Raw genomic sequence first — 13793 nt, 5'->3', positions numbered from 1 at the left:
TTGTGGCAACAAAAACCTACCATTTCTTGGTCAGAATGGCTTTTAATGCGGATGTATGTCCTTTTTTCTTTTTTTAAACACTTTGTTTTACATCAATAATCACTAACAGTAACACTTGGAAACTGCCTGACTCTACAGCTAGCTAAAACTCAGGGACAGCGAAGTAGTTTATATTTGTGAGCATATTCAGACAACATTTACTGTCTTAATATTAAATAAATTCAGATAATAATAGTGATAATTAATTTTATAGGAATTGTAAAGAAGTAGCAAACAGAGGGTTTGCTGATGGTTCACGTCCTCTTAATTAAATTTAATCGAATACAAAGAAGAGAGTCTTGAGTTCAATTCCACCATCAGGCCGGGGTCTTTCTGTGTGGAGTTTGCATGTTCTCCCCGTGTTTGCGTGGGTTCTCTCCGGGTACTCCGGCTTCCTCCCACCGTCCAAAGACATGCAGCTTGTGGGGATAGGTTAATTGGATAATCCAAATTGCCACTAGGTGCGAATGGTTGTCTGTCCCTGTGTGTTGGCCCTGCGACAGACTGGCGACCTGTCCAGGGTGTACCCCGCCTCTCGCCCCATGACAGCTGGGATAGGCTCCAGCGGCCCCCGCGACCCTGAAAAGGATAAGCGGAAGCGAATGGATGGATGGATGAATACAAAGAATTAACAAAATATGATAACAGTGCCAGGGTTAAGTCTGTATTTTCACTTTAAAAAAACAACAAATGGTATCATTGTTTGCAGGATACCTTCAAGAATTTAAATAAAAATCATTAGACTTTTAAGATGAATGTTTGCAGCCAAGCACAGTGTGAACTCGAAGAGAACTGTTCTGTGGTAAGAAAAAAATGGAGATGTGTGCCTTTGTTTCAGTAGTATCTCAGCTGTATTGCCATACTGCACACTAAGGAAGCCTTTATTGACTCATACCTAAATCAATCTCGTTTACCCTCGGCTATTGATCTTCCTTTACTGCTTAAATACCGCTACAGCTCCAGAAGTCTGAGGTGCTTCCAAATTCTGACCTTCACTGATCTGTTTGATAGCTGTTGTAAAGAGGAGGGATGCCACGGGGTCTGCATCAAGAAATCCATTCTTTGTGCGAGTGGAGTCTTTGAAGCCTGTCTTCCTTCCTGAGGAGGTTGGTTTGTTCCTCTGTACCTGTACTCCCAGAACCTTCCAGAGGCTTGCCTCAGCCGGTTACAGACACAGGCAAAGGCAGATGAAAGAGTAACACATTGTGTGTAAAATCCTTGCTCTGGTCTGATCGCTTTTGTTTGTAGGGGATTCTAAAGCTGCAGTAATGCCCTGTGCGTCTTTTTCCTCGACTTTGGTTTTTGTAATTCCCACAACAGTGAACAGCACCATTTAACCCCCTTCAGAGAGTCACGGCGCAGTTGAAAGAATGCCTTTTTTGTCTGAGCATACAGAACATGCATACAGTTCCTATTGACTCAGGAGGGGAGCTAGGATTGGGTGGGGGGGCTTGGGAGCCATAGACGAGGCTTTGTAGTATTCTGCTGAGCTGCGTGTGTCTGTTGCTGAAGACTTTAAAAGGCAAATGTACCGCAGGCATTCCCCCGGGTATAGTACCGAGCATTGTAGCTGTCGCTGTCTTCTTCTTCCCACCCGACAGCCCACCCTCCTTCCCCCGTCTCTTCTCCCCTCCCCTCGTTCACATGCATAAATAGATCAGGGAATACATAAATCAAAATAAAGATGACAGCAGGAGCGATTTAGAGGCGGAAGAATCGGCAATAAAACTCCATCAAAGTGTCGTTTGAGAACAGTGGCGCAGGCCCGGGGGCTGCTGAGCACCAATCAGAGGAGGCACGGAGCCAATCCCAGGTAGGCTGGCAGCGGGGACGCCTGTTGTCATGACAACCCACCATACAGCCTACGCATGTACACAGGGATGGCGCTAAGGGTTTTATGTAAGTGGGAAGGGGAACATTTTGGGCGAGTGGAGGCTGCTCGTACGAAAACAGGATTAAGGATTAAAATCACCAGCCCAAAGAAAAAAAACCCTTCACACATGTCAGTGTTATCAGGTTGGACATCTGTTGCTTACCAAGGTGTGAGAAGTCATAACCAGATATCCTTAGCTTGGAGCAGCCAACAAGTGCACATCTTTATTTTGCTTGGTTGCATTTTGGCTGCAACTGTTCTCAATTTCTTCGTATCGATAAAAAGAGTTGGATGGTTGATACGATAAATGTTGAGTGTTATTGCTGCAGAGTGGATTTTCTTTTAAAGCGGGTCACTGTTTACTTGTTTTATACACGTGTGGATTCTTGAGAAACATTGTCATGCACGAAGATGACATCCTTGTTTTCAGCAGCAAGAACCAATCATTACATGAGTTTAAATATTATGGCAAATAAATAATAAAAATAAAGGGCATTAAAAATGTTACTGATATGAAGACCTCAAAGCTGATACTGGGAGGCTGGTTGGATTTTTTTTTTAAAAAAAGGAAACCTCAGGCATGACAAATGTCAAACTAAAGGTAATAAATGGAAGAACGAAGAAGTAGCCAAAAGGAGAAGCTAAAACTTCAGAACAACACAGAGACGTGGAGAAAGACAGAGGCAGTAACCCAGACAGGAAAACAGCCAAGCAACTCAGATGAACTGACAAGTAAAGGAGGAAGAGACCATCTATAAATACACAGAGAAGACTAATTGGGAAAGAAGACTCAGGTGAATCTAATGAGGGCAGAGCAGACGAGGGGAAAATGCTAACACAGTAAGGCAAACCAGCACACAAGACACACAAGGTGACTTATTAACAAAAAAGCAGGAAGTAACAGGGTTACAGAGTTGTTAACAGAGTTCAGAGTGACAGAAAATACACATATAAAAGGAAGGGAGACAGAAAAGGAAACACAGGAGACAGAGCGGGGGAAAAAAGGTAAACTGTTTGGCTGTTAGCGTTTACATTAGGAACAGCTGCTGTGAGAGCACCGTGAGAGCTGAGATAAGACAGAAGAGGATGTTTCTATCTACTTACAAACACAGATATCCCATCATCAGTTACAATTGTGCGAAAAAAACTAAATAAAAATTTTCATTCCAGAAGGTAAACTTTAATTATTTTTTTTTAACGTTTTAGTTTTGATGATTATGTTCTTATAGCTCATGAAAATGAGAAATCCAGTTGAATAATGTTCAATTTCACTTATACACTCAGTACTTGGGGGTCCTTTACTGCAAATTATTGCATTAATGCGGCTTGGCGTGGAGGTGGTCAGCTTGTGGCACTGCCAAACTTTTATAGAAGCTTTGATAGTAGCCTTCATCTCATCTGTATTCTTGGATCAATTGTTTCTAGTTTTCCTCTTGACAATGGATTTTCAATGTGCTTCAGGTCAGCGGACATGGCTAGCCAATCACAAACCTCTGCAAAATAATGTTTGCTGACCATTAATAATATGTTCAGCAAATGTTTTGGCATGGATGCAGTTGCTAAGGTCTGCTGAAAAAGAAAAGCAGCATCTTCATAACGTTTGCCAACACATGGAATGATAAAGTGCTTTGAAATCTCCTAGTAGATGGCTGTATTGACTTTGGATTTGATAAAACACAGTGAGCCAATCACCAGCAGATGACATGGCATCTTAAATTTTCACAGACTGTGGAAACATCACACTGGACATCAAAATCCAACCTTACTTTCTGTGCCTCTGCACTCTTTTTCTATTCCTTATGACCTTGATTTCCAATGAAATGATACATTGGATCTGTCCAGTTCCTTTTCTCCTTAGCCCAGATAAGAACTTGCAACATTGCATCTGGTTCAGGAGTGGCTTGATATTAGAAATGTACTAGTTGAAGTTCCTTTCCTGAACATTTCTGTGGGTGGTGGCTGATGATGCAATGACACCCGCCTCAGGTACTCCTTGTGAAACTCTTACAAGTTCTTGAATCAACTTTCCTTCACAGTCCACTCAAGGTTGCAGCCGTCCTTGTTTCTTTTTCTGCTTTGCTTTTCCTTTCTAGTCAGCTCTCCATTAACATGCTTAAATCCACTTTTCAGTAATGACCTTCTGTGGCTGTGGGATTCACGATTGTCATCTGGATAAGAGTCAAGTCAGCAGTTTTTTTCCGCAATTGTGGTTGTGTTTAATGAACTAGACTGAAGGGGCCTCTTCCAGTGCTGCTTTTATCTGAACAATGTGTTTGTTTTTGTTCACCCTGGCCTTTTGTAAATTGTACCTACTGGTAGGATGTTTTTTTGGTGCACGTTTTTTCTTCTGTCTGCCAATGGTGGATGGATCAGCATTGGTCTTATTCGCCTTTCCTTAACACCTCTGTCTTCTGCTGCCTGAGGCACTCTCACTGCTTAGCAGCAATCCTTGCAGTTCACTCTAGGAGGGCATCTTACTATTCATGACTGCTCCACACATCCTGGATAGTGGTATAGACATGAATCTTTGTTCCCTCTTCTGGGTTTTTTTTCTGGAAGATCCTTGGAGTCTTGGACTTTGGGTGAATTCCATAGAATTGAGAAAGCTTCTCAGCACCTGTTTCATCCACTGAGTTTGTGGCTTTCCTTGCCTTGTCATCAAGCCTTATTTGTTTAGTCTTTTTACAATTGTGCAGTCATGAAATTCAATCTGAGGACTCTGGAGACTGAGATGTAGCTCTTGGTTGATGAGTTAATAAATTTATTTTGATTAGCAGCACCTGGCTGCTACTTAACCTCCTACTTCCTATAGAAGCAGTAAGGAGTTCACAGCCCTGCATAGTACTGTGAAAACTTGCTTTTTCTATTGCCAAAAGCATTCACTTTTCTGCTTTCACGCATATGAACTTCAGTGACATCCCGTTTTTTAATCCATAGGATTTAATATGATGTCAGCCCACCCTTTGGAACTATAACAGCTTCTGCTCTTCTGGGAAGGCTTTCCACAAGGTTTAGAATTGTGTTTATGGGAATTTCTTTTCTTTTTTTTTAACCATTCTTCCAGTAACGCATTTATGAGGTCAGACACTGATGTTGGGCGAGAAGGCCTGGCTCACAGTCTCTGCTCTAAATCATCCAAATCAGGTTTCGTACTCTGTGAAGATCAGTCAAGTTCTTCCAAGCCAAACTCGCTCAACCATGTCTTCATGGATCTTGCCTTGTGCGCTCGTCTGCAGCCACGTTGGAACAATAAAGGGGCATCCCCAAACTGTTCCCACGAAGTTGGAAGCATGAAATTGTCCAAAATGTCTTGGGATGCTGAAGCATTAAGAGTTCCTTTTATTAATTAAGGGGTTGAGCCCACCTCCTGAAATACAACCCCTTCCATAATCCCCTCAGCTGCTGTGGAAATCCGTTCCATGAAACTCCCTGCGAACTGTTCTTGAGCTAATCTGAAGGCCGCGTAAAGTTTAGAGGTCTGTAGCGATTGACTCTCCAGAAAGTTGGCGTGCACTGTGCACTGTGCTGTGCCCAGCATCTGCTGACCCCGCTCTGTAACTTTACATGGACCTTCCACTTCATGTCTGAGTTGCTGTCATTCCCAGTCGCATTCACTTTGTTATAATACCTCTAACGGCTGACTGTAGAATATTTAGTACCATGGAAATTTCTTGACTGGATTTGTGGTGGCATCCTATCACAAACCAGTCTTGAATACTTTTTCATTATATTGTGGTTTTTGTATTTAAAGTCAGGGCAAGGGTGGAGGCTCTAGCTGCAGTCTACACTGCAGTAGCTACAGTAAGTATAGAAAAAGCAGCACAATTCTGTGTGTATGAGTAAGCTTACATTATTGCCTGTGTGTAACACGGTGTTCAGTCTGCCAGTTAAGACTAACAGCGGCAAAGACTGAGCCATCGCTCGCTATAATCGAGCTGTCATTCCTGCAGACAGCTGCGAAGAACAACCCTGCATAAATATACACACACCATCAAACAGGTTACAGACTTATCCTAAATCTGAACCTATCTAGCATGTGTGTCTGCATATTTTGATGAGTCTTACCCACGCTTCACATCGGATGATTCCGCCTGTGACTGACACGCTATAAAAGGCTGCTTCAATCAAAATCACAGAGGGGCTCTTTTTTTTCCACCTCTGTCGTTTTTATTTGACAATCAGGCTGACTTGTTGATGCATCCTCCTTTGTCCTGTCGCCTCGCGTGACATCAACGCTGACATGATTACAGCTAATGGCTGTCGCAGGGAAAGGGTCGCAGAGAACGCGTCAACACTATATTTAGACTTTTTGCTTCGCTGCCTCTTCTTTGATTTAGTGAGCAGACATTTTGGCTCGGCTCGTCTCTGGAGTTCAGAGGGAGTTTGACCTCCTCCTGTCAATCGACACATGTCAGGTGTGGCGAACACGCTGCCACTGACCTAATAAAGGCGAGGATGATGATGATGATGGTGCTAATGATGATGATGCAGTTGGCAGCGATGATATAGATGAAAATGGTGGCGGGGGATGATGAGAACGGAGGTGGTGCTGCTGCTGCTGCTGCTGATGATGATGGTGGCGGTTGAAGCAATGATGAAAGTGATGACAGTGCTGCCGGTGAAAGTGGAGGTAATGATGATGAAGGGGGGTAGAAGTCACCTGGTGTCAGCACTTTTAGAAGGAAGACTGTCGAGCTGAATAACAAGGTCTGACTCTGTCCTCCTCTCCCCTCCCTCTCTCTCCAGTTTGAAGCTCGAGTGTGACAAGTTGGCCAGTGAGAAGTCAGAGATGCAGCGCCATTATATCATGGTGAGTTAAGCTGTGTGTGCTGCGCGTCAGAGCTGATGGTTGACACAAAATGCCATCTTTTCACTGTTTTTAACTAATGTAGATTTTGGTTGTTGTGCAACTTCTTTGTATTTTCACTCTACCTCCTCCATACCCTTCATCATCTTCCCTTTTGCACAGCAAGTCATTTTCATAGATTTTCTTAAAACTGCTTGCAAATGATTTCAGTTAGCAAAGAAGTGACGCCGTCGTTGTGCTTCTCTTGAAAAATGTTTCCTTTGTTTGGGAATCTGACAGTTACATTATTAATTTTCCAAACTCATCTAAACAGTCTAACAACTCCCTTAATTAGATTCTTCTTCGAAGAAAACGGACGGCATCAGTTGTTTCAGCAAATGCCCTGAAAAAGCATGCCTTAATGATCAAGCGACATGTCCCTTTAGTGTTTGCTGGAACAAAGGCTGTTGTCTGTCAGCGAACAAAGAAGGAAGTTGGGTGATGTTATTACAGAGCCGCGAAGCCTGCAGCAGGAGGAGATTGGACTAAGTGAGCAAACAAAACTTTTGCCGTGCTAATGGATCGTAAAATGTAATTTTTTCCAGCCGTGATTTGCACAATTTTGGCACAGACAGATAACGCCATCCTTCAAATTAGGATATCATATCTGGAAAAAACATTTTCTTTTAGTTCAGTTTGAAGGACATGTTGGTGAAACCCTAAAGTGCGCAGTGCAGTCAAATCCAGTTGCTGACTGGTGTTGATTGTAGCCCCGTTAGACTTGAAATCTCAACACGTAACATGATTGAAATGATGGTATCATGTTCCCTAAAAACAAAACCTGAACTGAAATAAACCAGAATTTTTCATGCTTTGTTCCCTTTTGCTTCTGTAGTTAATGTATGTGTTACTCGCCTCCCCCAGCCCCCTTCATTTCCTCTTTTTTCCCCCCATCTCTCTGTCTCTGTCCACACATTCACATCCACACACAAACATGCACACACAGATGTGGTTGCCTGCTCTCTGCTCCACCTCGGGGCTAATCTCATTGTTGTTGGCCGTAGCTGTGTAGCCGTCTGATGTTTTGCCTCTAATTGATCCTCTGACTGGCTTTAATCTCATCTCATCTGCGCTGCCGCACTGCTCTCTCCACCATCAGCAGGGCAGCAGACACATACAAACACACAATTCCTCTGTGTATCTTTCAGGCAGACATGTGTACACACAGTTTCTCACACACACACACACACACTCGGGCATTGTCGTCCTTGTGCACATAAGCACACACCCACTGAAACAAGAGCACAGTCGTGTAAAACAGATTTAATGAAAAACCGATGCCACGAATTTCAGAAATAAATGGAAACTCTTACTAAAGTGTGTTGCAGAACCCAGCAAATTCTGATTTGTGTGTTTTTTCTTTGTGTAATTGCAGTGATTTATCCAGATTATAGGTAATAGTTGATTTAAGCATTTAAATGTTTTGAAGAAACGCAGCTGCACAAATTGATGACTTTTATAGTCAGAAAAATGTTCTACAGACTGTTTAGTAGCCTGCAGGCTGATATTATCAGCACAAAGTTTTCATTAGGGTTTGGTATTTTTCTGATCAGCTTGTGAGGCACTACAAAGTGATATACAACTTTCAGCTGCTCTGTTTTTTGGCAACGTTAACCAAAGCATCTCTTTTTTCTTTTTAAGAGTGCTCCTTTGCCTCCAGTTCACTCAGTGACTCTGTGATGCATGTGCTAAATCAATTTAAGGGACACTTTAAAAGACAGAAACCAGACAAGGCTGCATACATGCAATGGGTAATTCAAAGGCTGATGGAGGCAAAGCTCAGTTTGAGTGTTCTGTGTAGTTTCTATCCCCTTAAATGTTGTGGTCCTGCTTTTAAATGACTAAGGGACAGATCATTATCTCTTAGGACCACTTCAAAGTCCTATATTGTACCAAGTTTTAACAAGATAATGTAAGTCTTTAATGTCCCAGCATTGTGTCTATTTCTAGATGGTTGTTCCTGCTTTTACTGAAGTTACTGAACCTTTCTTGCTTAACAACAGTCAGCTTTGGTACAAGTTAGCAGCTTGGTGCTACATTACATTACATAGCCAGGCTTGAAAACCCCTAAAACTCTAGTTTAAGAAAATGGGTATCACAGCAGTGGTTATCAGCTTCCATTGTTAAGCTAGACTTTCTTTATCAGATTCTGTCTGCAATATAATAGTATCAGAGTGTATATTTGACTCTTCTGCACAAAATTGATTAACTGAGTGCTTCTTACATTTGTTAAGAAGACCAGATCATATGTTTCTTATATGTTGAATATAAGCACAAGGGAACACTGGTGCTACAAGAAAGGAAAGCTAGCAGAAAGTTTAGCTTTCTGTCTTTCATTTTTTCTAATGTGATAGCTGCACTTTGGACATCTTAAATCTTAAAACAGAAACACACTGATTCAGGATACTCGAGTGGGTTGGTCTTTACTGCAGTTTCAATGATATATCAGTGCAGGAGCTCAGAGATTCCCAGATTACACATCAAGAGATGTCAGACGTTCTGAAGCAAACTTTGCTTCCCATTTCCACATCTTCTACTTCTTCTGACTTGATGCATCTATCGTTCAGAACAATACTGCAGCCAGGAGGGAAAACTGGGCTGGAGCCAGTCCCAGCAGACACTGGTCAAAAGGCAAGGTTCACTCTGGATGGTTTGCAACCACATGAACTTCCCTATCTTACATGTGGCGAATCAAGAATCAACAGGAAACTTAACATTCCTGCCTTTGGATCGTGTGAAGACGCCAACAAGTTACTCAGGTGAAGCTGCTAAAATTGGCCAAAACAAAACTGATAAATTGGTTTGCTTAGATTTGGTAATAGGTGGTGCTTTTCCCCAATTTTGATGTTACAAGAGGGGAATGATCTTTTCTCTATTTGGTAGGTAGGGCTGTGCGATATGACCAAAATCTCATATCCCGATATAAGAATTCTATCGTCCTGATAACGATATAAATCACAAAATTTTAACATTTTCTGTAAATTCTGTGAATCTCGGGCAGCTCGACTTGCGGGAAGTGTTTCCAGCTGCGCGTCATGTAGCTGGAGTCGAGTGTTTTAACTGATGCATGAAACGATACATTTTTAGACATAAGTTGTAACGGCCGCTGTTTTCTTTGTGAGTATTTATTACACGGCGTGCTGCGGGGGAAAGCCTGTTCTAACGTTTGAGTCTAAGGTTTATTTTTTAGCACCTGGCGGCTCTTTTTTAATTCTCATCCATAAATAATCTGCTCTTTCACGTGATTTAGTTTATTTTGAAAAGTCTCAACAGGATCTTGAGCTTTATTGTGAAAGGTTTATGTGGAACATAAACAAGCGGACACGCGATGCTGTTACCGTCGTTGTTGCTAACCAAAACGCATAAAAACAGGCGCTTGTCCGTCCGTAGTGTGGTTATATTAAATATAAGAGAAAGAGAGAACTTTAAGAAATTAATATAAACACTACAGTGACCAAAACAATGAAAAAATATTGCAGTAAACAATGAATTTTGCGACACCACGAAACAAACAATAGCGTAAAATGTTTATGTTTATATCAAACAGCCCTATTGGTAGGTGTAATTATTTTGCAAAAGCCATGGAAGCATTGATTTTGCAAAATAAGCCCCATTTAAAACTTTGCAGTGATGTTATGTGATACTATGTAAAAACTGGGATAAGACTTTCCAGGGAAACATTGGAAAAATAGAACAAATAGTTGAGTAAGATCCCTGGCTTCTCTCTCTCACCTCTGCAAGGCATGAAGCGGGTGTGAATGTCTGCTTTAGAACATTAAAGATAGAGTGTGTGTGTGTGTGTGTGTGTGTGTGTGTGTGTGTGTGTGTGTGTGTGTGTGTGTGTGTGTGTGTCACCCACTATCAAATGTCAGGAAGGATGCGGGTGAAAGGGGTTTCTAACGCTATCTGACCATCAGACATGCAATTCAGACAGAGCGTAAATCCTGCTTAACCTCACATGTCTAACTTTAGTGAGGAGGAGAATATGAGGCAGCTTTTTCTTCAGCCTGCATCTTATAGCTATCGTGCTGGAAAACAGTGAGACAGGAAATGCGCAGCTGAATGAAACATGGACACTTTTAAGAGAAAATGCCAGACAAGTAGCACTTTGCAGTGTTTCCAGAGTCTGCTGAGGAGTTCTGATTCTTCGTTACAAGGTCTTTCATTTTTATTTGAAACTCAAGCTTCATATATAAAATGTGAGGGGCATAAAAGTGCAATCTGCTTGAATCTGAGCAGTTTAAAACCATATATAACAGTGAACGCACCAGTTGTTTTATAAACATGTAATTGGGTCTGGGAAATAAAACATTTAAAAAAAAAAAAAAAAGGCAGCCAGCAAATAAATAAATAGTTTGCGTCCAACCCTGTTACAGATTTAAAAGAAGAAATAAAATGTTGTCTAGAGATCTGTGACAGTTTTAAAAAAGCCACAGTATTGAGGCTAGCAGGTAGGCCAACTTATCTGCAATCCCAGCTGATCATCTCACACATTCAATTCCACCTCAGCTCCTTCTTTGCTGCATCTAAATTAATCAATATTATATGTGTTCTCCCTATAGATTAAATCCGATCTGTGCCATTTTCCTGCACTTCACTCAGGCAGCAGCCTCATTTCCAGAAGTGAGAACATGGATCACTTTCGCCAGCTGTGCTTTAGACTGGCAGCCACGTTTAATTTCAGTTCAGTTTAATTTAATTTAGAGAGGACAAAATCAGAAGTCGTCTCAAGGTGTTTCATATTGTAAGGTAAAGATCCTACAGCAATAGAGAGAAAACCCCAACAATCAGCTGACACTTGGTGACAGTGGGAAGGAAAAACACCCTTTTAATGGAAGAAACCTCCGGCGAGCTCAGGCAGGGACAGCCACCTTTAAATACAAAGTGGTGTGCAACACATATTTATAAGAGGTGTGTTTAGAAGAAATAAGCCATCATAGGAAATGTGATGAAAGTTGAAGGCTCCCATTCTACTTATAAGTACCCTCAAAACCACAAGTAAACCAGCAGGCTGAGACTGAAGTGCTATATTGGGGTGATATGGCACTATGAGGTCTTTAAGATAAGATGGGGACTGATTATCCAAAATGTGAGGAGAAGAATTTAAAATTTGACTTTGGATTTAACAATGAAGAAAATCCAATATGGGAGAAATATGCTCCTTCTTCCTAGTCCCTGCCAGTACTCTCGCTTCAGCATTTTAAATGAACTGGAGGTTTCTTAAGGATGTTTTAGGACAACCTGATAATAATGAATTACAATAGTCCAGCCAATAAACTCTAAACTAGTTTTTCACATCACTCTTACACAGGATTGTTCTGCACAAATTCAAGAAAGCAGTCAAGCTAACATGGATGTCTTTGAGAGGAAGCACATACAGGGTTTACACGCAAACTTCACACAGGATCGTCTTACTCTGAGGTGACAGTGCTAACCGCTGCACCATCGATACATGTGAGAAAGGAGAGCAGATGATGCCCTGACCTGATTCTGCCAAAAGTTTCAGAGTTTTTATGTGAAAACGGCTTTAGTGAGGAGTGGGACTACCACGTGCTGCCAGAACAGCTTTGGAGTGTCTTGGCATTTATTTCACAAGCCTCTGGATCTCTACTGGAGGGAAGTAATCATGCTTTTCCAAAAGAATCACATTTTCTTAATTATTTAAAGCATTCTTTACCTTTTTAACTCTTTCCCCCATGACTGCTTTATATCAAAATAACTGGTTGTGCATCAAAAGTTAGTTAGTGAGAGTGATCTCTGCCTGTATAGCTTACTGGAGCAACCCTTGGAAAAAAGGTTTTTATGGGGAAAGAGTTGATGAAGAATTGGCATCACTTGCCAAGACACCACTCCCATCAGTATGGAAAATTTTCATTATAGGATAAAGGTGATGCCTCAGAAGGGATTTGTATTGATTTGCAGTTGCTCTTTCCTCCAAGGGGACACCTGCCCCAAAATAATTACTGGATCTCCTCGTTTGTAGAGGTCAAGTGTTGAGATATTTCCTTCACTTTATCACCCCTCTGTAGATCCGCTGTATTGGATTAACTGAGATAAATTACACGTTTGTTACCATTTGCTTACCATTTGTCTTTTTTAATATGTGCACAGCCCTTATTGGATACATGCTGATGTAATTGTGCAGCCATCTTCACATTCAGCTGAAATAAAACCTGTAAAATTGAATTGTGAATGCAGTATTGCCAAAACAGCCTCCTTCGCCCACTCTGACTCGAACGCACACACAGTCAGCCACGCACACACATACGCGCACTTTCAATCGCACTTCCACTCCATCAGTGGCAGGCCGAGTCTTGTATCCCCACTACGACCTCCCCACTCCTCCTCTAATAGCATATCAGGTTGCCCCACTCCCCCAGCCAGCGGCAGCACCTCCATTTCCCCAGCGCTGTAATTACTTTAGGGAGCTTCCGCGTGGGCACAAGCAGCTACGGAGCTATGTTTTAGTGCGCGTGCATGTGCGTGCGTGCACGTGCATTCACTTACAAGAGAGAGCCAGTGTGAAATTGAACACAAACAACTGTGTGTGCGTGCATATGTGCGTGTGTGTTTGTGTGTGAGTGACAACAAGCGAGAGACAAAAATGTGTGTGTGAGTGAGAGATCTGTGTGTTGTTTGTTTTCCAGTGACAGAGCCAGTCCCCCTGCAGACAGAGTGGGTGATTAACAGGGTTGACGCCTAGAAGGTGGCCCTCTCATTAACACTGAACACACACACACACACAGACACACAACAGAAGCCGTTTCTCTTCTGTCTCTCCTTTTCTCTCGCAGTCTCTCTTCCTCTTTGTGTCTTCTCTTTGCATGTGTGTGTGTGAACATGTCTGAAGTGTAGAAGTAAGTAAAGGGACTGTTACCGATCACATCGACTTGTCTGGATAATTAATAATTCTAAATAATAAATGAGGCAGCGTCTCTTGTTCCACGTGCGCACACATGTGGATCCTGCTGCTGTGTGATGATTGCAGAGATTAATGAAACTCATCCTGCACACAAACAGCTGTAAGCGACAAAC

General features: G+C 42.0%; 1 protein-coding gene across 2 annotated transcripts in view; it reads left to right on the top strand.

Moving 5' to 3' along the window:
- tle5 (TLE family member 5, transcriptional modulator) overlaps nt 1–13793 on the top strand; it is a 53220-nt gene that overhangs the window by 24810 nt on the left and 14617 nt on the right. For both annotated transcript variants that reach the window (XM_082523519.1, XM_082523518.1), the window contains exon 3: nt 6659–6722. In XM_082523519.1, the coding sequence (XP_082379645.1) occupies nt 6659–6722 (64 nt within the window). The remainder of the gene's footprint in view (nt 1–6658; nt 6723–13793) is intronic.

The sequence above is a fragment of the Aulonocara stuartgranti genome (assembly GCF_965226115.1).
Source record: "Aulonocara stuartgranti genome assembly, chromosome: 23".
Classification (NCBI taxonomy): domain Eukaryota; kingdom Metazoa; phylum Chordata; class Actinopteri; order Cichliformes; family Cichlidae; genus Aulonocara; species Aulonocara stuartgranti.
The sequence above is the reverse complement of the archived record's forward strand: the minus strand, read 5'-3'. Positions and strand labels throughout refer to the sequence as shown.